Here is a 14747-nt window from a genome sequence, read left to right on the forward strand (position 1 = left end):
GCCAGATGAGTGCAGGCTACAGGAGCACCTCGGTCGCGGCACATACCACAGCTCCCTGATGCAGGTAAGTTCACGGGCCCAGTCCCGGCTATCACGTCGTCTACCGGCCAGGAAAGTGGAGCGGCAGAAGGCAGGAGAAACACGCGGCTCCAACAGAGCGAGCAGAACCAAACGGCAGAGCGGAGGCAAGGCCCCACTCCAGGCCCAACACGTGCGGTCCGCACACGGCTCCCGGGGAGTAGATTACTGAGTGCTGCGGATCAAATAAACCCGCGATCCAGCGCCAGATAGAATGCCCACAGAAGTGGAGGTGAGCTAGATGGAATACGACGCTTGGAAAGCGCGGATGGAAGCAGATTTCGAGTAGCACTCAGAGAGCTCAGCTAAAAAGCGGCCATCTCAAGAGCCCGCCTCCCGGAAGTCTTCCCACTTTGTGTTTAATAACTTACTTTGTTACATCTCATCAGACAGACAAGATAAAGCTGTGCTGGAAGGCTGAGCAATGTCATCAAAGTGACTTTTTCGATAACTATTTATGAACCAATATTTTCAGATTCCATCAAAGCAGCAGCATATACCGTATTTCAACCTTACTTGAATTTGTCAGTCCACCAATTTCTCTTGCTCCCATTGTTTCCTATCTACAATGCTTTTTTATTAGCCTGCTACTCATTTTATTCCTTAAAGAGCAAATGCGCCCAATGCCTTATCTTCATTTTATGTAATCCCTAAACCCTTTGATGTTCCTACTTGTTGGTCTTGTTGGTGTATTTTAGTAGAAGGGTAAAACTCTTCACAGTCTACCTCCTTAATTATATTGAGCTGCAATAATTGTATGAATTACCGTATTTGCTCGATTATAAGACGAGGTTTTTTTCAGAGCAAATGCTCTGAAATATACCCCTCGTCTTCTAATCGGGGTCGTCTTCTAATCAGACCTCAAATAGAAGTCTGATTATGAGACTAAGATCCAGATCCCCCGCACCGCTGCAGGGGACCTGGATCCTCCTGTCTCCCCCCCACACACACACACACACTTACCGGTGCTTCCTGCTGTATTGCCGGGGCAGCGGGTTGACGTCTACGCGATGCGCGTAGACAACGTCCGCTGCAGCCGGAAGGAGGTGTGGCTAGCAGCGGGGGTTGTCTGCGTCCGTCGCGGATACCTTCCCCGACTGTCAGAGATCAGAGTGAGGCACCGGTGCGGGGAACTCTGATCTCTGACAGCCGGGGAAGGTATCCGCGACGGACGCAGACAAACCCCCGCGGCCAACTCCACCTCCTTCCGGCTGCAGCGGAAGGAGACGTCAACCCGCTGCCCCAGCAATGCAGCAGGAAATTGGAAGCCCGGTAAGTGTGTGTGCGTGTGTGTGTGTGCGTGTGTGTGTTACATGGGGGCATAGGGCATTTCTTGAATGCCTTATACCCCTATATGCCACTCTGGCACTTAGGGGGTTAAAAGGCATATTATGGGGCAGAGTGGCATATAGGGAGGTATAAGGCATTTCAGGAGGCAGAGTGGCGTTAAAGGGGCATTTAATAGAGCACTCTGCCTCCTGAAATGCCTTATACCTCCCTATATGCCACTCTGTCCCATAATATGCCTTTTAACCCCCTAAATGCCAGAGTGGCATATAGTGGTATAAGGCATTTCTGGAGGCAGAGTGCTCTATACAATGCCTTTTAACTCCCTTAATGCCACTCTGCCTCCTGGAATGCCTTATACCTCCCTATATGCCACTCTGCCCCATAATATGCATTTTAACCCCCTAAATGCCAGAATGGGATATAGGGGTATAAGGCATTTCTGGAGGCAGAGTGGCACATAGGGGGTCAAAAGGCATACCATGGGGCACAGTGGCATATAGAGGGTTAAAAGGCATATCATGGGCCACAGTGCCATATTGGTGTGGCAAGCCTGGGGGCAGATGTGCGTAACTGGGGGACAGGTTAGAAAATACAAGGAAATAAAAACAAAAAAAATATTTTTCTCAATCATAGCTTTTATTTAAAAAAAATAGTTTACATGAATTAACATTTACTGGTAAAACTTTTTTTCCTTTAGGGTCGTCTTATATTCAGGCTTTTTCTTTTTTTCCTAAATTAATATTCAGATTTTGGGGGGTCGTCTTATAATCAGGGTCGTGTTATAATCGAGCAAATACGGTATATCATGGTCTGCAAACCAGGGTGTGTGGGGGGTCATTGTCTTCAGTCCTATATATAATGGTCAGTAACTAGCTATATGAATTCAGTGGAATTTGGAACCTTGACGCATACAATGTTAAATCTGACATACGATGTTCAATCTGTCCACAGGGATCCGTACTGTTAACACTTCTTTTACTAGTGATATTGATAAACGTTTAAGGGAAGGATATGGGTTATTTGCTGATGACACAAAAATGTAAAATGTTTAAAAAAGGCAAATGGAAAATGTTTTAAATAAAGAAAGGACAAGAGCAAAGTAACAATCAGAATATGTTTAAATGGTATTGTGCTGGTGGTGACAAAGGAGAGGTATTTGGGTGTAAAAAAAAATAGTTAATAAATTTAGCATTTGGTCCAAGCATGAACAGATATTCTGGGATAATCTTTCTTCTGCCAAGGAAAATCCATCAATAGAAAGTTTTGCTACAGCCGTTTTGTTATAATTTCATTTGACCGCTGCTTTCTTTTCTACAAATTCCATTTAGCATGTAAACACATTCTTCTCTTTGATTGGTTTCATGGTGAAATGAGCAATGCCACTTAGACAAAGCATCATCGCTGGCACTTTTCGGCTCAAATAAACCCTAGCAGACTTACCGTTTTGTTCTTTCCTCTAAATGATTAATCACACAAAATGAAACAGAAATGTTCGTATGGCAACCACCAATCAAGAGTCTACCTTTGTGCCACATCACAACTAAATGTCAGTGTGTGTTAACTCTTTCTTGATTGTTGAAAGGTACACAGAAATGATGCATTCCCTGAAAAACAGCATGATGGCTGTTGTAGAAACCCTTCTTAACAAGTTTGAGGAAGACCAGACCAAAAATAGAGACATCCAGAAAAAAAATATACATGATCAGCACAGTGGGCGTTTTACTGATAACTGCTCCGACAGCGATTCCTCTTTCAATCAGGTATGCTTGTTTCCAACACACTGGAGAATGACCTTTTTCCTAATGCTTTCTAAAGCCCTGCCGTGCTGAACAGGTTAATGTAACACCTTTAAACTCTCATGATAATGGCAAGGAGCTGCAATTGTTATTCGTTTCTTTCTTTGCAGAGTTATACATTTATGAATCAAGAACAATTGCAACAAATTGCAGAGCAGCTGGATCCTGGCCAGCCTGAAGAGGTGCGTTTAAATTTAATAATGGCAATAATGACCCACAGATTTTCTATGGTTGGAAACTTTTTTTATTCTGGTTACTTTTATGCTCAGTACAATATATTAAAGTGAAACGGTTACTAAAATGTAAGGTGAAGTTGAAAAAATCACAGAATAAAGTGGAATCGAACTGCTGAACGGTAATCATCTGAATGTTGTAATATCAAAACGGAAATACATCATTTAATGGACCTAAACCACAGTGTTAGGGCATAGTACTGTTACTATCATTATATGGAATCTATGGGTAGCTATCAGAAATTGTAGAACTATAACGCCCATGATGATCAGCAAGCTCTAGGCTAGCTGAGCATTATGGGGACTCTAATTTGAGGAACTGCATAAAATCCATATCCAATATATTTATTACAAAATGACCATTCTCCTCCTGTTTTTAATGCCATTTCTTCATGTTGCCATCTTGTTTTCCTAGTTAAAATACTATTAATATATTGTATCTCATATCACCTTTAACATCTACCTGTGTCTATTGATCTATAAAACACAAGGAAAAATGCAGTAACCCTAAATGGAAAATCCTATGGAAAAAATAAGTTTTTTTCTCCTTGAATATAAAATACAGTTCTGTATACAGTACAGCAGTATAGGTCATCATTGACAATAAACTTTGTTTATCTGCAGACCTGGAGGCTGCTGCTGTTGTCAGTGATATTTTGGGTTTCCCTGTTCAAACAAGATTTTTCACATTTGTGTACGGTGGTGCTAGTGAAGTCCATTGTTCCACTGACAATAGCCAGAGTGTCTGGCTGAGTTATTAATACCGAGCAATTCTATTGTTTACCATAGGCGGTATGATAAGGAGCCAGCGTGTTTTAGTAAATTTCAGTGCCAGAACAAATACTAATATGTGGTTACCTGTAACATATTGTGCAAAAACTGGAAATGTTATGCACCATTTGTGACATCGTGTCTATCCATTGTACAGTGCTGCTAAATATGAAGGTGCTTTGTAAATCCGTAAAAAACAAAACTAACTAATAATACAAGAGAAAGCAGCGCAATATTTTCTAAAACATATTCTGAATCTGACACTATTAATAAAAAAGTCCCCCTTTAACAATGGATTATGGTCCAAATAAAAACCGCTATTAACTTTCCCAAGGGGACGAAAATAAATGTGATAATTATTTATTAGATTTTACCACATTTCTGTTAAAAGCATTCTGTTTCTCTGCAGGTGCGGAAAGAGGCCATGCAAACTTTATGTTCTGCTCCACCCTCCGATGTCCTCAACTGCGAGTGTTGGAATATTCTTCATAAAAACCTCACACATTCACTTGCCGATCCAGACTCCGCATTCACAGTAAAGATTATTATCATCGTTATTAGTAGTAGTGGGAAGGCGGGGATGAGGAAGATGAGAAATAGAAGTACTAGTAGTGTTTTACTTTGGGTATTTATGATTTATTCAGAAGCATGCCTGATGAATAATGCACACAATGCTTGTTGTCTGAAGATAATAAGAAATGGCTGGGACAAAACTGGATATAGAAAATGTCCTATTAAATGATTGATGAGTAAAATTTCCCGCAAAAAAAACCCCAAAATTGAACTTGCCTCCTCTTGTGGAAGAATGTCAAAGAAACCATGCATAAAGCATCGTAGGTTAATAGGTTGACCCACTGGATGGGAAAATTAGCTTACTTGCCAATCAGCAGTTTTCAGCAGAAAAAGATTGTTGTAAACTTCCCTACAAGGTGTCCTGTTTAGCTGCAGATATTTGTAAAATGTCTGTGATCAGTGGGATCATTTTTTCCTTTCTTTCTTTTCTTCTTTCTTTTCTTTCTTTCCTCACCACACCTTTTCCCAAAATCTTTTCCTTACAATGTTTTCTCATGCTGCTTCTTCACAGGTTTTGTTTCCACCCCAAGGCTCCCATCTTAACCTCCCCATGTATTTATTCCCTCTGACCTGTTTTTTTTCACTCTTTTATTTCCTTAAGCTTTTTTTCCTTTCTTTCTTTGTGAAATCTGTGAAATTTGCAGTTTCTTCTCCATGTGCATTTCGCTATAATTTAAATATGTTTATTTATGAGAAAGCTTGATATTACACATTTTGTTTGCCCCTAGGAGAAGATTTTGCGCTTTTATGCAAAGACCTTTTCCTCCTCCCCGCTGAGCATGGCAAGAGAGGTTTATACAAGTTTAGGTACTGTGTATACCTTGAACTTACTTTACATGACGATAGTATGATTGTAATTGTTCTTACTGACATGGACATAAAGAAACGTAATGTGTCTTAAACAGCTTTGCTCTTTGAAAAGCTAGAAAACTGAATTGTTCACTGTCCTTTCGCTCCTACAAGTGTCACGAAACGTTCAATGTTAATCTGCAGCTCTTTGTGCTTTTATGTGAGCAGCATTGTCTCAGATAGATGTATTTTTTTTAATAAACATTTTATTGTGCACATGTATACTTAATAGAAATGAAGACATTTAACAGCTTGGAGCAGTTTAGCCATAACTAACCATTCCATGACTGATCACAGCTATTTGTGAGAGTGGTATGAATAATTATTGATGTGGCAAATGTAGTTCTGATACTTTTATTTTCTGCTCTTAATTGCTTAAAACTGCTTAAATTATTGATTTTGAAAAATGTGAATAGCTATTTTTTTTCAATAGTTCAGTTATTCATGAATTTTGTCCCCAGCACTATGTAGAAGTCTACTGTATATTTTATAGATAGAACTGTATGAGAAGGCAAATGTTATTAGATAGAATCAGGGGCGTACCTAGAGTATTTGGCACCCGGGGCGGATCCTGTAAGTGGCACCCCCCACACACCAAATGTAAAGGCATCTACAAAATTATGTTAAGAATATTTATTGCACCAATTTGTAAACTGTATGTCAACTGTAAACAAGGGAACCGGCTTAAAATCACTCAAGGGAGCCGGAGGTCTGTTAAAGACCTCCGATACCGCTCCCTTGCGAGCCTTCTCCTCCAGCGGCGGACATTACTGTCCGTCTCTGGAGGGGTGCCGGGTGCCGGCAAGTTGGCACCCCCCTGATGAGCGGCACCCGGTGCGGACTGCCCCCCCCCCGCCCCCCGCTAGGTACGCTACTGGATAGAATCTTAACGTGCAAGAATGTGTTTCTGACAATGAGAAATGTTGTCCCCCACCTCTGTTACAACTCTTAGGAGTGCTAGTTAACTACTTTACACTATTCATTGGTTGTTAAGTTGTAGATGAAGTTAACAGTGTTTGCATAAGTCAACTAGTGAAGTTTCCTTGACTAGCTGATGTGCTTGTCATAAAAATAATGGTAGGTGACCCATGTACTTTCATATCATTGGGTAAAGAGCATACAGACAGAGCAGGCTATTAGGCAGTTGGGCATAATGATATGACTGACATATCGTATATAATGTGTGTGCATACTTGTTTTGTTTTTATAGCTTTGTGTTTTAGTTTTAGCCTTACCAACCCTCTGAAATGTTTTTGTTTTTCTTCTTTCCCCAGCAAAACATTTGGAATTGTCATTTTTATCTAGAGAAAGTCAAAAACTCTTGTCGGCTGGTATAGACATCACCAACCCAGACACGATTCGCATGTTAAAAAAAGTATGTGTTGCTTTATACTCCAGTTCACTAGGTGTATAAATCTATAATAATATACATTTCTATTATTTCATTTTTTTTTGTATTCTATAGATACGGCTTTTAAACGACTACCAGAAGGAAGCTCCATCTTTTTGGATTCGACATCCAGAAAAGTAATTATTTTGTTATCTTTAAATATGAAAATGTTCAACGGTTTGATTTGTACCCTAACACAGGGCAGTAAGACATGATGCTGGCAGTAAGACAGGGTCCATCGCGCATACACCCTCCGGCTGTCAGAGAGAATTCCCTGCAGCGGTGCGGGGAACTCTCCTCTCTGACAGCCGGGGAAGGTCTGCGCGATGGACGCAGAAAACCCCCGCTGCTAACGGCACCTCCTTGTGGCTGCAGCGGAAGTTGCCCACGCAAATCGCATAGACATCTACCCGCTGCCCCGGCTACACACCGGGGAGTCAGAAGCACCAGCAGCGGAGGTTACCAGACAGGAGGATCTAGGTCCCCTGCAGTGCTGCGGGGGATCTGGATCTTAGTCTCATAGTCAGGCCTCTATTTGAGGTCTGATTATAAGACGACCCTGATTATAAGACGAGCAAATACAGTATTTGCAAGGCTGCTTTACAGCTTGTAGTCTTTTGCAGGACCTTTGTGGCCTCATTCTGTTGTACTAATAACAAGAAAAACACAAATATTGGTTGTGATGCTCTTTTCAGCTACTTAGACCATCAACTACAGTATGCGACCGGGCAGTGAGGGCCCTGACAAATTCTCATATTGCTGGCAACCCTGTGTAAAACTAGCAATAATGCTGGATATATTTTCATTACTCTAATTACATCATAAAGAATGGGGATGTTAGCCAAGTGGCTGCCACACAAGTTTATAAATGTACAACTATTATCTGCATTAATTTCACAGGCAAATGAAATCATAAACACAAAGAGGAAATTAATCAGTCACATAAACCGTAATTAGTTGATACATTTCATATGTTTTCCTCTTGTTTTTTGCTTCATTTGCCAATCTATTGTCATTTATTTTGCTTAGTTGATGAGACTTTAAAGATGCATGAATGTGGACTACATAAGTGTTGATGGAGTTTAACAATCTTTAATTGTCTTCTAAAAGAAGCATTTCAGTAGAAGACAGGTCCACTAAACGTTGTTTATCGTGATTTCACATTCAGAGACAAAATGCATATTTTAAGATGCAAAAATCTGAAATCCTGACGTTTCACCTTTACAGAAGCATGAAAGCTGTGACCTCAATTTCATTTTAGGTTTAAATAGCTTATTATTGACCTTATTGTATGTTGGCAAAAAAGCACTTTAATGCAATTTGAAAGGTTAAGGAGGCTGAAAAAAATACTAACAAATGTTAATCTGCTTATATTTTCTGTTCACTAAGATACATGGAAGAAATTGTGGACAGCACATTGTCCCTCTTATCAGTAACTCAAGAGTCAAGCGTGCCTACTTCGCAAATGCTTCAAAGTCCCGTCATTTTCTTGGCTATGATTGACACCAAGGCTGTGTGGTTCAAAAAATGGATGGTAATGTAGAGAGTATAATTTCTTGGTGCTGTCAAATAATGATAATGGCTGACACTGATCTACAGTCCAAAAGAAATAATGGAAAAAAATCTAATTGTTTTATCATGTATGTATAGTTTACAGATTGAAAAGGAAAATTACTGATCAGACATATAAGACTTTCTTCTGGAGGTACATCAAATACAATCACTGATATAAATTTAATGTTTAGATAGATTACTATGAGGGATTAAAAAATATATATATAAAAAAAAAATGGCAGACATGCCTCCCCTTATCCCAATCTTGTCCGAAGTGGGATGGGGGCATCTTTGCTCCCTGCCCACACCCAAGGAAGTGAGTGGATTAAAATGATCAGAAAAAAACATTTTGAGAGACACAGACTCCATCATGTGCCTTTGCCTCTCCCTCCATTGGATAGAGGGGTTGTGATTAAGTAGAATAAATTGATAAATTAAATTAAAAAAAGTAGGGGTGATAAAAATTATATTTTCATTTACATTTTCTAGCCCATCCGGCCATGTCAAATGATGCCCTTCCTCATCTTTAGACTGGGGAAAGTGGCCGTCTAAACAATAACATAAAGAATATTTCCTCTCCAGTGGGTTGTTAAGTAACTGCTGGTTGAATGGACGTCGGTGAGGAAAATGGAGGCAATATAACTTCCGTCCACTTAGAGCTACAGATGCACAGCGGTGTAAATACAGTGCAGCCAGCGATCTAACCACCTAACTTTATAGGGAATATACCCACAGTATGTTATGTAGAATGGTTAATACCACAGTCCAGATGGTTGACAGGCTGGTGGACCTCAAAGTTTTACTTATTTTGCTATTTCTATTTCAGCATGCGCACTACAGCAGAACAGTAGTGCTACGACTTCTTAAAAAGGACTATACATCTTTGGTAAGGAACATTGTGCTATGCTTTTCTATATACTCATAAATTGGGCTTCACAGAAGATTACATATTCCAAAACAAAGAGGCAGTTATCAAATCTCTGAAAATTGTAATTTTTAAGACAAAAAAAACTCCAATGCCTCTGAAAATAGATTGCTTCAACTAAGTGCCTTATCATTAAATCTCTTTTTTTTCTCAGCACAGATTTAAGAAGTATGGGGTTTTAAACTCACAATTTTCTTTCTTCCAGATTTCTGCAGCAATTGATCAGTGCTTCTTCTACTTTGAATCATCGCAGTCAGCAGCTGATGAGCAAGTAAAGTCAACTCCTCGGCAACATTGTGGTAAGGGTTTGAACCGTATCATACCTGGGCATGTGTTTAACTATCATCATCGTGTATAGGTAAATATAATATAGAAAAAACTAAGAATTAATCCCTGGCAATTTTCAGTGGCTCTTATCCTTCTTCCAGGTTCCCTGCTGCTGTGTTTGTCTTCAGCCCAACTGTATATTTAAAATGATCAGTTAGTGATGTTGTTGTTCCAATATGCTGTATTTGATGATTGTCTCACTTATCATTCACATATGTAATATTGGAAATATGTAACTTTAGTTTAGTTTGTTAACTTGTCAAGTGCAGTCCTGGCCATATCGTTTTGTCTCAGTTGACCTAAATTTTCCCTTACAATCTATGCGTGGTTTACTATTTAATCATTTGTTATAAATTTATCTCGGGTGTTGAATCCTGCCCAATATAACTACTTTTAAAGTGATGATCCACAGTTTCTTGGATTTTTTTTTGAGTGCTCCTCTCCCTTTTAAGTATAGGAATTGATTCCCTAAAGGTAGAGTTGAAAGGAGAGTTTGCAAAAGAGTTATAGTCTCAGGCATCTGACCTTCACTTTAGCTTATGAAGTTCCAACTCAATGAGCTTCTGCAGCGGAAATAAATTTGCTAGCTCAGTACAGTAGATATTTGAGTTTGTGAGATGTCTTTCAAGGTTCTTTACACATTAGATTTTGGATGGTGCAGGGCCAGCTCATCCCTTCTTGCTGGCAAAACCTGACAGTGATAACTCAACCCTCCTGCAAACTCTCCCTTTAGTGAATAGGGCCCCATAGTTGACCTTAAATGTGTTTAACTTTCTGTTTGCTTGTATGGATGCTTATGCTTTGAAGCTCTAAAATATTCTCTTTTAATTTAGTTCCCGGGGGAACAGATATTAGCTGTCTCGTGTTATTTGGACTTCTAGTTTTGACCAAGACTAACCTCTCGTTTGACAGAGTGAATACTATGTTATTCTCTGGACTATTGGTGTCAATCAAAGAAAATGTCACATTTCCATGAACATTTACAGAAGTTTAATTATGTTTTCATCTTGTTTCTCTCCAGGCACTAAACAGAAGACTTTCTATACCAGACGAGAATTACATTATTTATGCTTTGTTCATTCAGTTAGTCTTCTAGGAAGATTACTAATATATAAACATGGCCGAGAACTGTTCCCCATAAAAGTGAAAACCAGAAAAGGTAATTACAAAAGCGATGGGAAGCCTGTGGTATTTTCCTTTAATTTTTTATTTTATGACATATAAGGTAATATTGCTGTTTAAAAGCAGATTGCTGTAAGTGTTAGTATTTGTATTATGTTTATTCTTGCATATATAAGTATATATAGAAGTACACCCTTTAGGTTTATCTAAGATTTTAAATCGGTCTTGACTTGAAGACACGTCTTGACACATTTAACATGGGTCCTGTTATAAAATACAGTGCTTAATGCATTAAGCTAGGTTACCATGGGCAAAAAGTTGGTTCCAATTCCTTTTAATAAATATCTACCGATCTAGAGGCTGTCTTTTTGTCATGTGGTGTTATTGATGACTCGCTGTTCTTCATGACATTGGTAGTGAAGTCCATTCCCCCATAGACTTTCATTAATCAGAGTGTCTGTTTTACTACAAGACATTATGACAGTTGTTTGCGTGGTAGATTAGGCACATACAGCTAGGTCGCACAGACATGACTAATATAGAGCAGTCTCAAAAGATTATATTATGCAAAAGCTAGAACTGTTTAAAAAAGTTTGGTGAGTGTTCCTCTTTTAATACAGATCTACTCGCTAGTAAGGTTTTAGCCCACACAGTTAATCTGGAACACTGTACTGCTTCTTTTGGGTATTGAAAAAATAAAATAAAATGTATTTGTTTTTACAGAAAAGGTCTCGCTGTCTGACTTGGTGGTACTTTTTACCCATATTATGTTGTACTGCGCCAATGGTCCCAAGGGAGTTGGAGAGTACACAGGTAATTTTTTTTTTCTTCAAATTACCTGTAGATCAGCTATCCATGAAATATATTCACCATATCAGCACTGCTTTTTCAGCATTGTAGCATGGGTTAAATACATAAAATGTATTTACTTGTATTTAGGGCACCACAAAAAAAGAAAACCTACCTCAATGACCTTTTGTTTGGTACAAAGAAATCCAATAATGTGTTGTCTGTCTGGCAAGCAGAATTTTCTTTTCTGTAGGGAAATAACTGCATAGCTGCCCTCATAGGCAAACGTTGTTAACAGGTTGGAATATTAGGTAGTAATATACCGGTATTTGTTTGCACAAAAAAAATTTACACAATATTTATTTGGTAAGCCCACTGCACCCATAGAGTATGTTATTACTGACTCTCACCAAGCAATGTAGGATGCCAGGAAATTAGTAGGCACTGATGGTTTAATTCATGCAAAAATAATACTCATTCAAGTATAAATAAAGACAGGGAGTAGGGCAAGTGTAGTTTTATGCTTAGTATGCATTTGAATTAGACAGCTTGATTGTGTATGTTTGTGATTGTAGTAGTCTGATAAATTTGTTTTTTTACATAGTTAAGAGATTAATAAAAATAACTATGTTAATTTTAAGACTTTTAAATATGTTGTGCTGGGGTGGCCAAAATGTGAGCCATTGGACATTGAGGTGCGGACCGTCTAAGAACCAAGGAGATGTGTGTGTGTGTGTGTATATATAACACGTTGACCGCAAAGCTATTTGCCATGGCTCATTTCAGGAGGCTGCTTCGGACCAGCCCTGACCCTCCCCTTGCTTCCCGATCACTCCCTGAGGGTGATTGTGCAGCGTTAACCCCTTCAATGCTGTAATCATTTTAGGGGTTAATGTTTGTGTCTTTAGTCCCCATAAGAGTTAAAAAAATAAATAACTCCAGCAAGAATGTCCTGGAAGTCAAAGGTGCTACCAGGTCCATTGCTGTCAGTTAGACTCTGCAGCAGTTTAAATTGTTGCAGAACCAGCCATAGGTGGGCTGATGATGATGATCAGATCACTCCTGACCAATAGGAGTGATCTGATCGTTATGACAACCAGTTGATGGCCCCCCTCCAATAAGTGTCAGCTGTCATTTTTTTAACCCCTTCGCGACCTTTGCCGGTTCAGGACCGTCATGACATGAAGGTCACTAAATGACCTTTGACGATCACTTTCTTCGCTTAAACGGCGTTACTGTAATGCCTCGATGTCGAGGCATTCAGCAAGGCCGAGATCGGCATCGGGGGCCATGTCTGGCCCCTCCCCGAGGCGTCAACAGCCGCCATACATTGTATGGCGGCGGACGCCCGTTTTAAAAGCTAAACTTAAATGGTGTCGCTGGAATGCCTCGATCAGGAGGCATCCAGCGACACCAAACACTTACCTCTGGGTGGGCTGTGACCGCTCCGGAGAGCGGTCACAGCCGCAGCTGCCGGTGTTCTTCGCCATCAGCAAGATGGCGGCCGCCCTGTAAAAGAAACAAACAAGTTTTTAAAATTCGCTAGATGGTCTAGAGAACTCTGGCTCCACTTGCAGGTTGAATACAGGTACTGCATTCAACCATGCAAGTCAATGGAGCCCAGCTTTCTAATCACAATGTGATTAGTAAAATATAAAAAAAAAAAAAAAAATATGGAAAAAAAAAATATGGAAAAAATTTAAAGTGCTAACATTTAAAAATAATTATATTTAAGTATTAAAAAAATAAAATAAAAAAATAAAGTTTATTATTTTGAGCAAGTGCTAAAATTTCTCAAAAATCTCAACAAAGAGTTAAAATAAAAGCACTTCAAATACCCAAGGGGTGTCTAATATAAAAAAAAATGGCTGATGGGGTAAATTGGAGTGGCTGAGCTCAAAGATAGGGCATAGGTACAGACTTTCCAAAATGGACAAAAAAAGCGCACTTCCCAAATGTGGCATTTTAAATCTCAAACAACACGACAAATCCATGCATGTCGGGTATCACTGCACTCAGGAGATGTTCCTGAACACACATTGGGGTGTTGTTTGACAGTGGCATATACCAGGACCTGTATATCTATAACTAAAGTACAATTTGTGTGAAAAAAAAAATTACTATTACAAAGTGTAGTTGTATAATTGGTGCATGGAAAGGGTTAAAATAACAGCATTTGGAATACCCTGGGGTGTCTAGTTTTCAAAAATATATGGTTTGAATGGGTTAAATTGAGTTAACCGGCTTCAAAGATGTTCCAAAGAGGAGATGGAGGCAGACTGACCAGATTTGTTAAAAAAGATTTGGAAATCATAAAACGCTGCTTGTACTTATTGCCCTATAACTTACAAAAAACAGCATAAAAACATTGGGTATTTCTAAACTCAGGACAAGTAGTAGAATCTATTTAGCTAGTTTTTTTACTTGCTTTTTTAGGTGAGTAAAAGATTTTTCAAATAAAAGTCATAAAATGTGTTTTTTTTTCAATTTTTCACCATGTTTTTTTTTTTTTATATAGTAAATAAGATGATACGATCAAAATAATGGTATCTGAAGAAAGCCCATCTTGTCCTGAAAAAAACAACTTATGTGGGTACACTAAATGGGTGAGGAGAAAATTACAGCTGAACACAAGCACCACAAAAGTATTAAAACAGCCTCGGTCCCACAGGGTACAAAACGAAAAATGAGCCCGGTCCTTAAGGGGTTAAATACATAATTATTGCAACCTGATCAATTATTATGATGCTTTAGATCAGACCTAAACACCTCACTTACAAGTGATTACATTTAACAAAAGATTTTCTCTCGATGAAAAATGAATGAGGCCCACACGCACTTGCTTTAACTTTGACGTTGTATTTTATGTTATACTCCAATGTATAGTCAAGCACAACAAAGGGAAAAGAGAAGCATTGAATCTGAAATAAAAAAGGTACATGTTACTACAATACGGATAGAAACACAAAATTATTTATAATATCTCAGATGTTTAAACACCCACTTCATGTGAATCCATTAGCTATCTGTGATCTGACCTGATGTACCAT

The 14747-nt window shown here is 39.0% G+C and overlaps 1 protein-coding gene across 1 annotated transcript in view; it reads left to right on the forward strand.

Moving 5' to 3' along the window:
- The window catches only part of LOC149288041 (protein broad-minded-like), a 121788-nt gene that overhangs the window by 18081 nt on the left and 88960 nt on the right, over positions 1–14747 (forward strand). The window contains exons 3-13 of the mRNA XM_089492173.1: positions 2951–3128; positions 3275–3346; positions 4578–4703; positions 5470–5548; positions 6865–6965; positions 7056–7117; positions 8370–8514; positions 9361–9420; positions 9665–9735; positions 10776–10945; positions 11632–11721. Of these exons, the coding sequence (XP_089348299.1) occupies positions 2951–3128; positions 3275–3346; positions 4578–4703; positions 5470–5548; positions 6865–6965; positions 7056–7117; positions 8370–8514; positions 9361–9420; positions 9665–9735; positions 10776–10945; positions 11632–11721 (1154 nt within the window). The remainder of the gene's footprint in view (positions 1–2950; positions 3129–3274; positions 3347–4577; positions 4704–5469; positions 5549–6864; positions 6966–7055; positions 7118–8369; positions 8515–9360; positions 9421–9664; positions 9736–10775; positions 10946–11631; positions 11722–14747) is intronic.

The sequence above is a fragment of the Sceloporus occidentalis genome, unplaced genomic scaffold (genome assembly GCF_023333645.1).
Source record: "Sceloporus occidentalis isolate IW3139 unplaced genomic scaffold, rSceOcc1.0.p SCAF_54, whole genome shotgun sequence".
Classification (NCBI taxonomy): domain Eukaryota; kingdom Metazoa; phylum Chordata; class Lepidosauria; order Squamata; family Phrynosomatidae; genus Sceloporus; species Sceloporus occidentalis.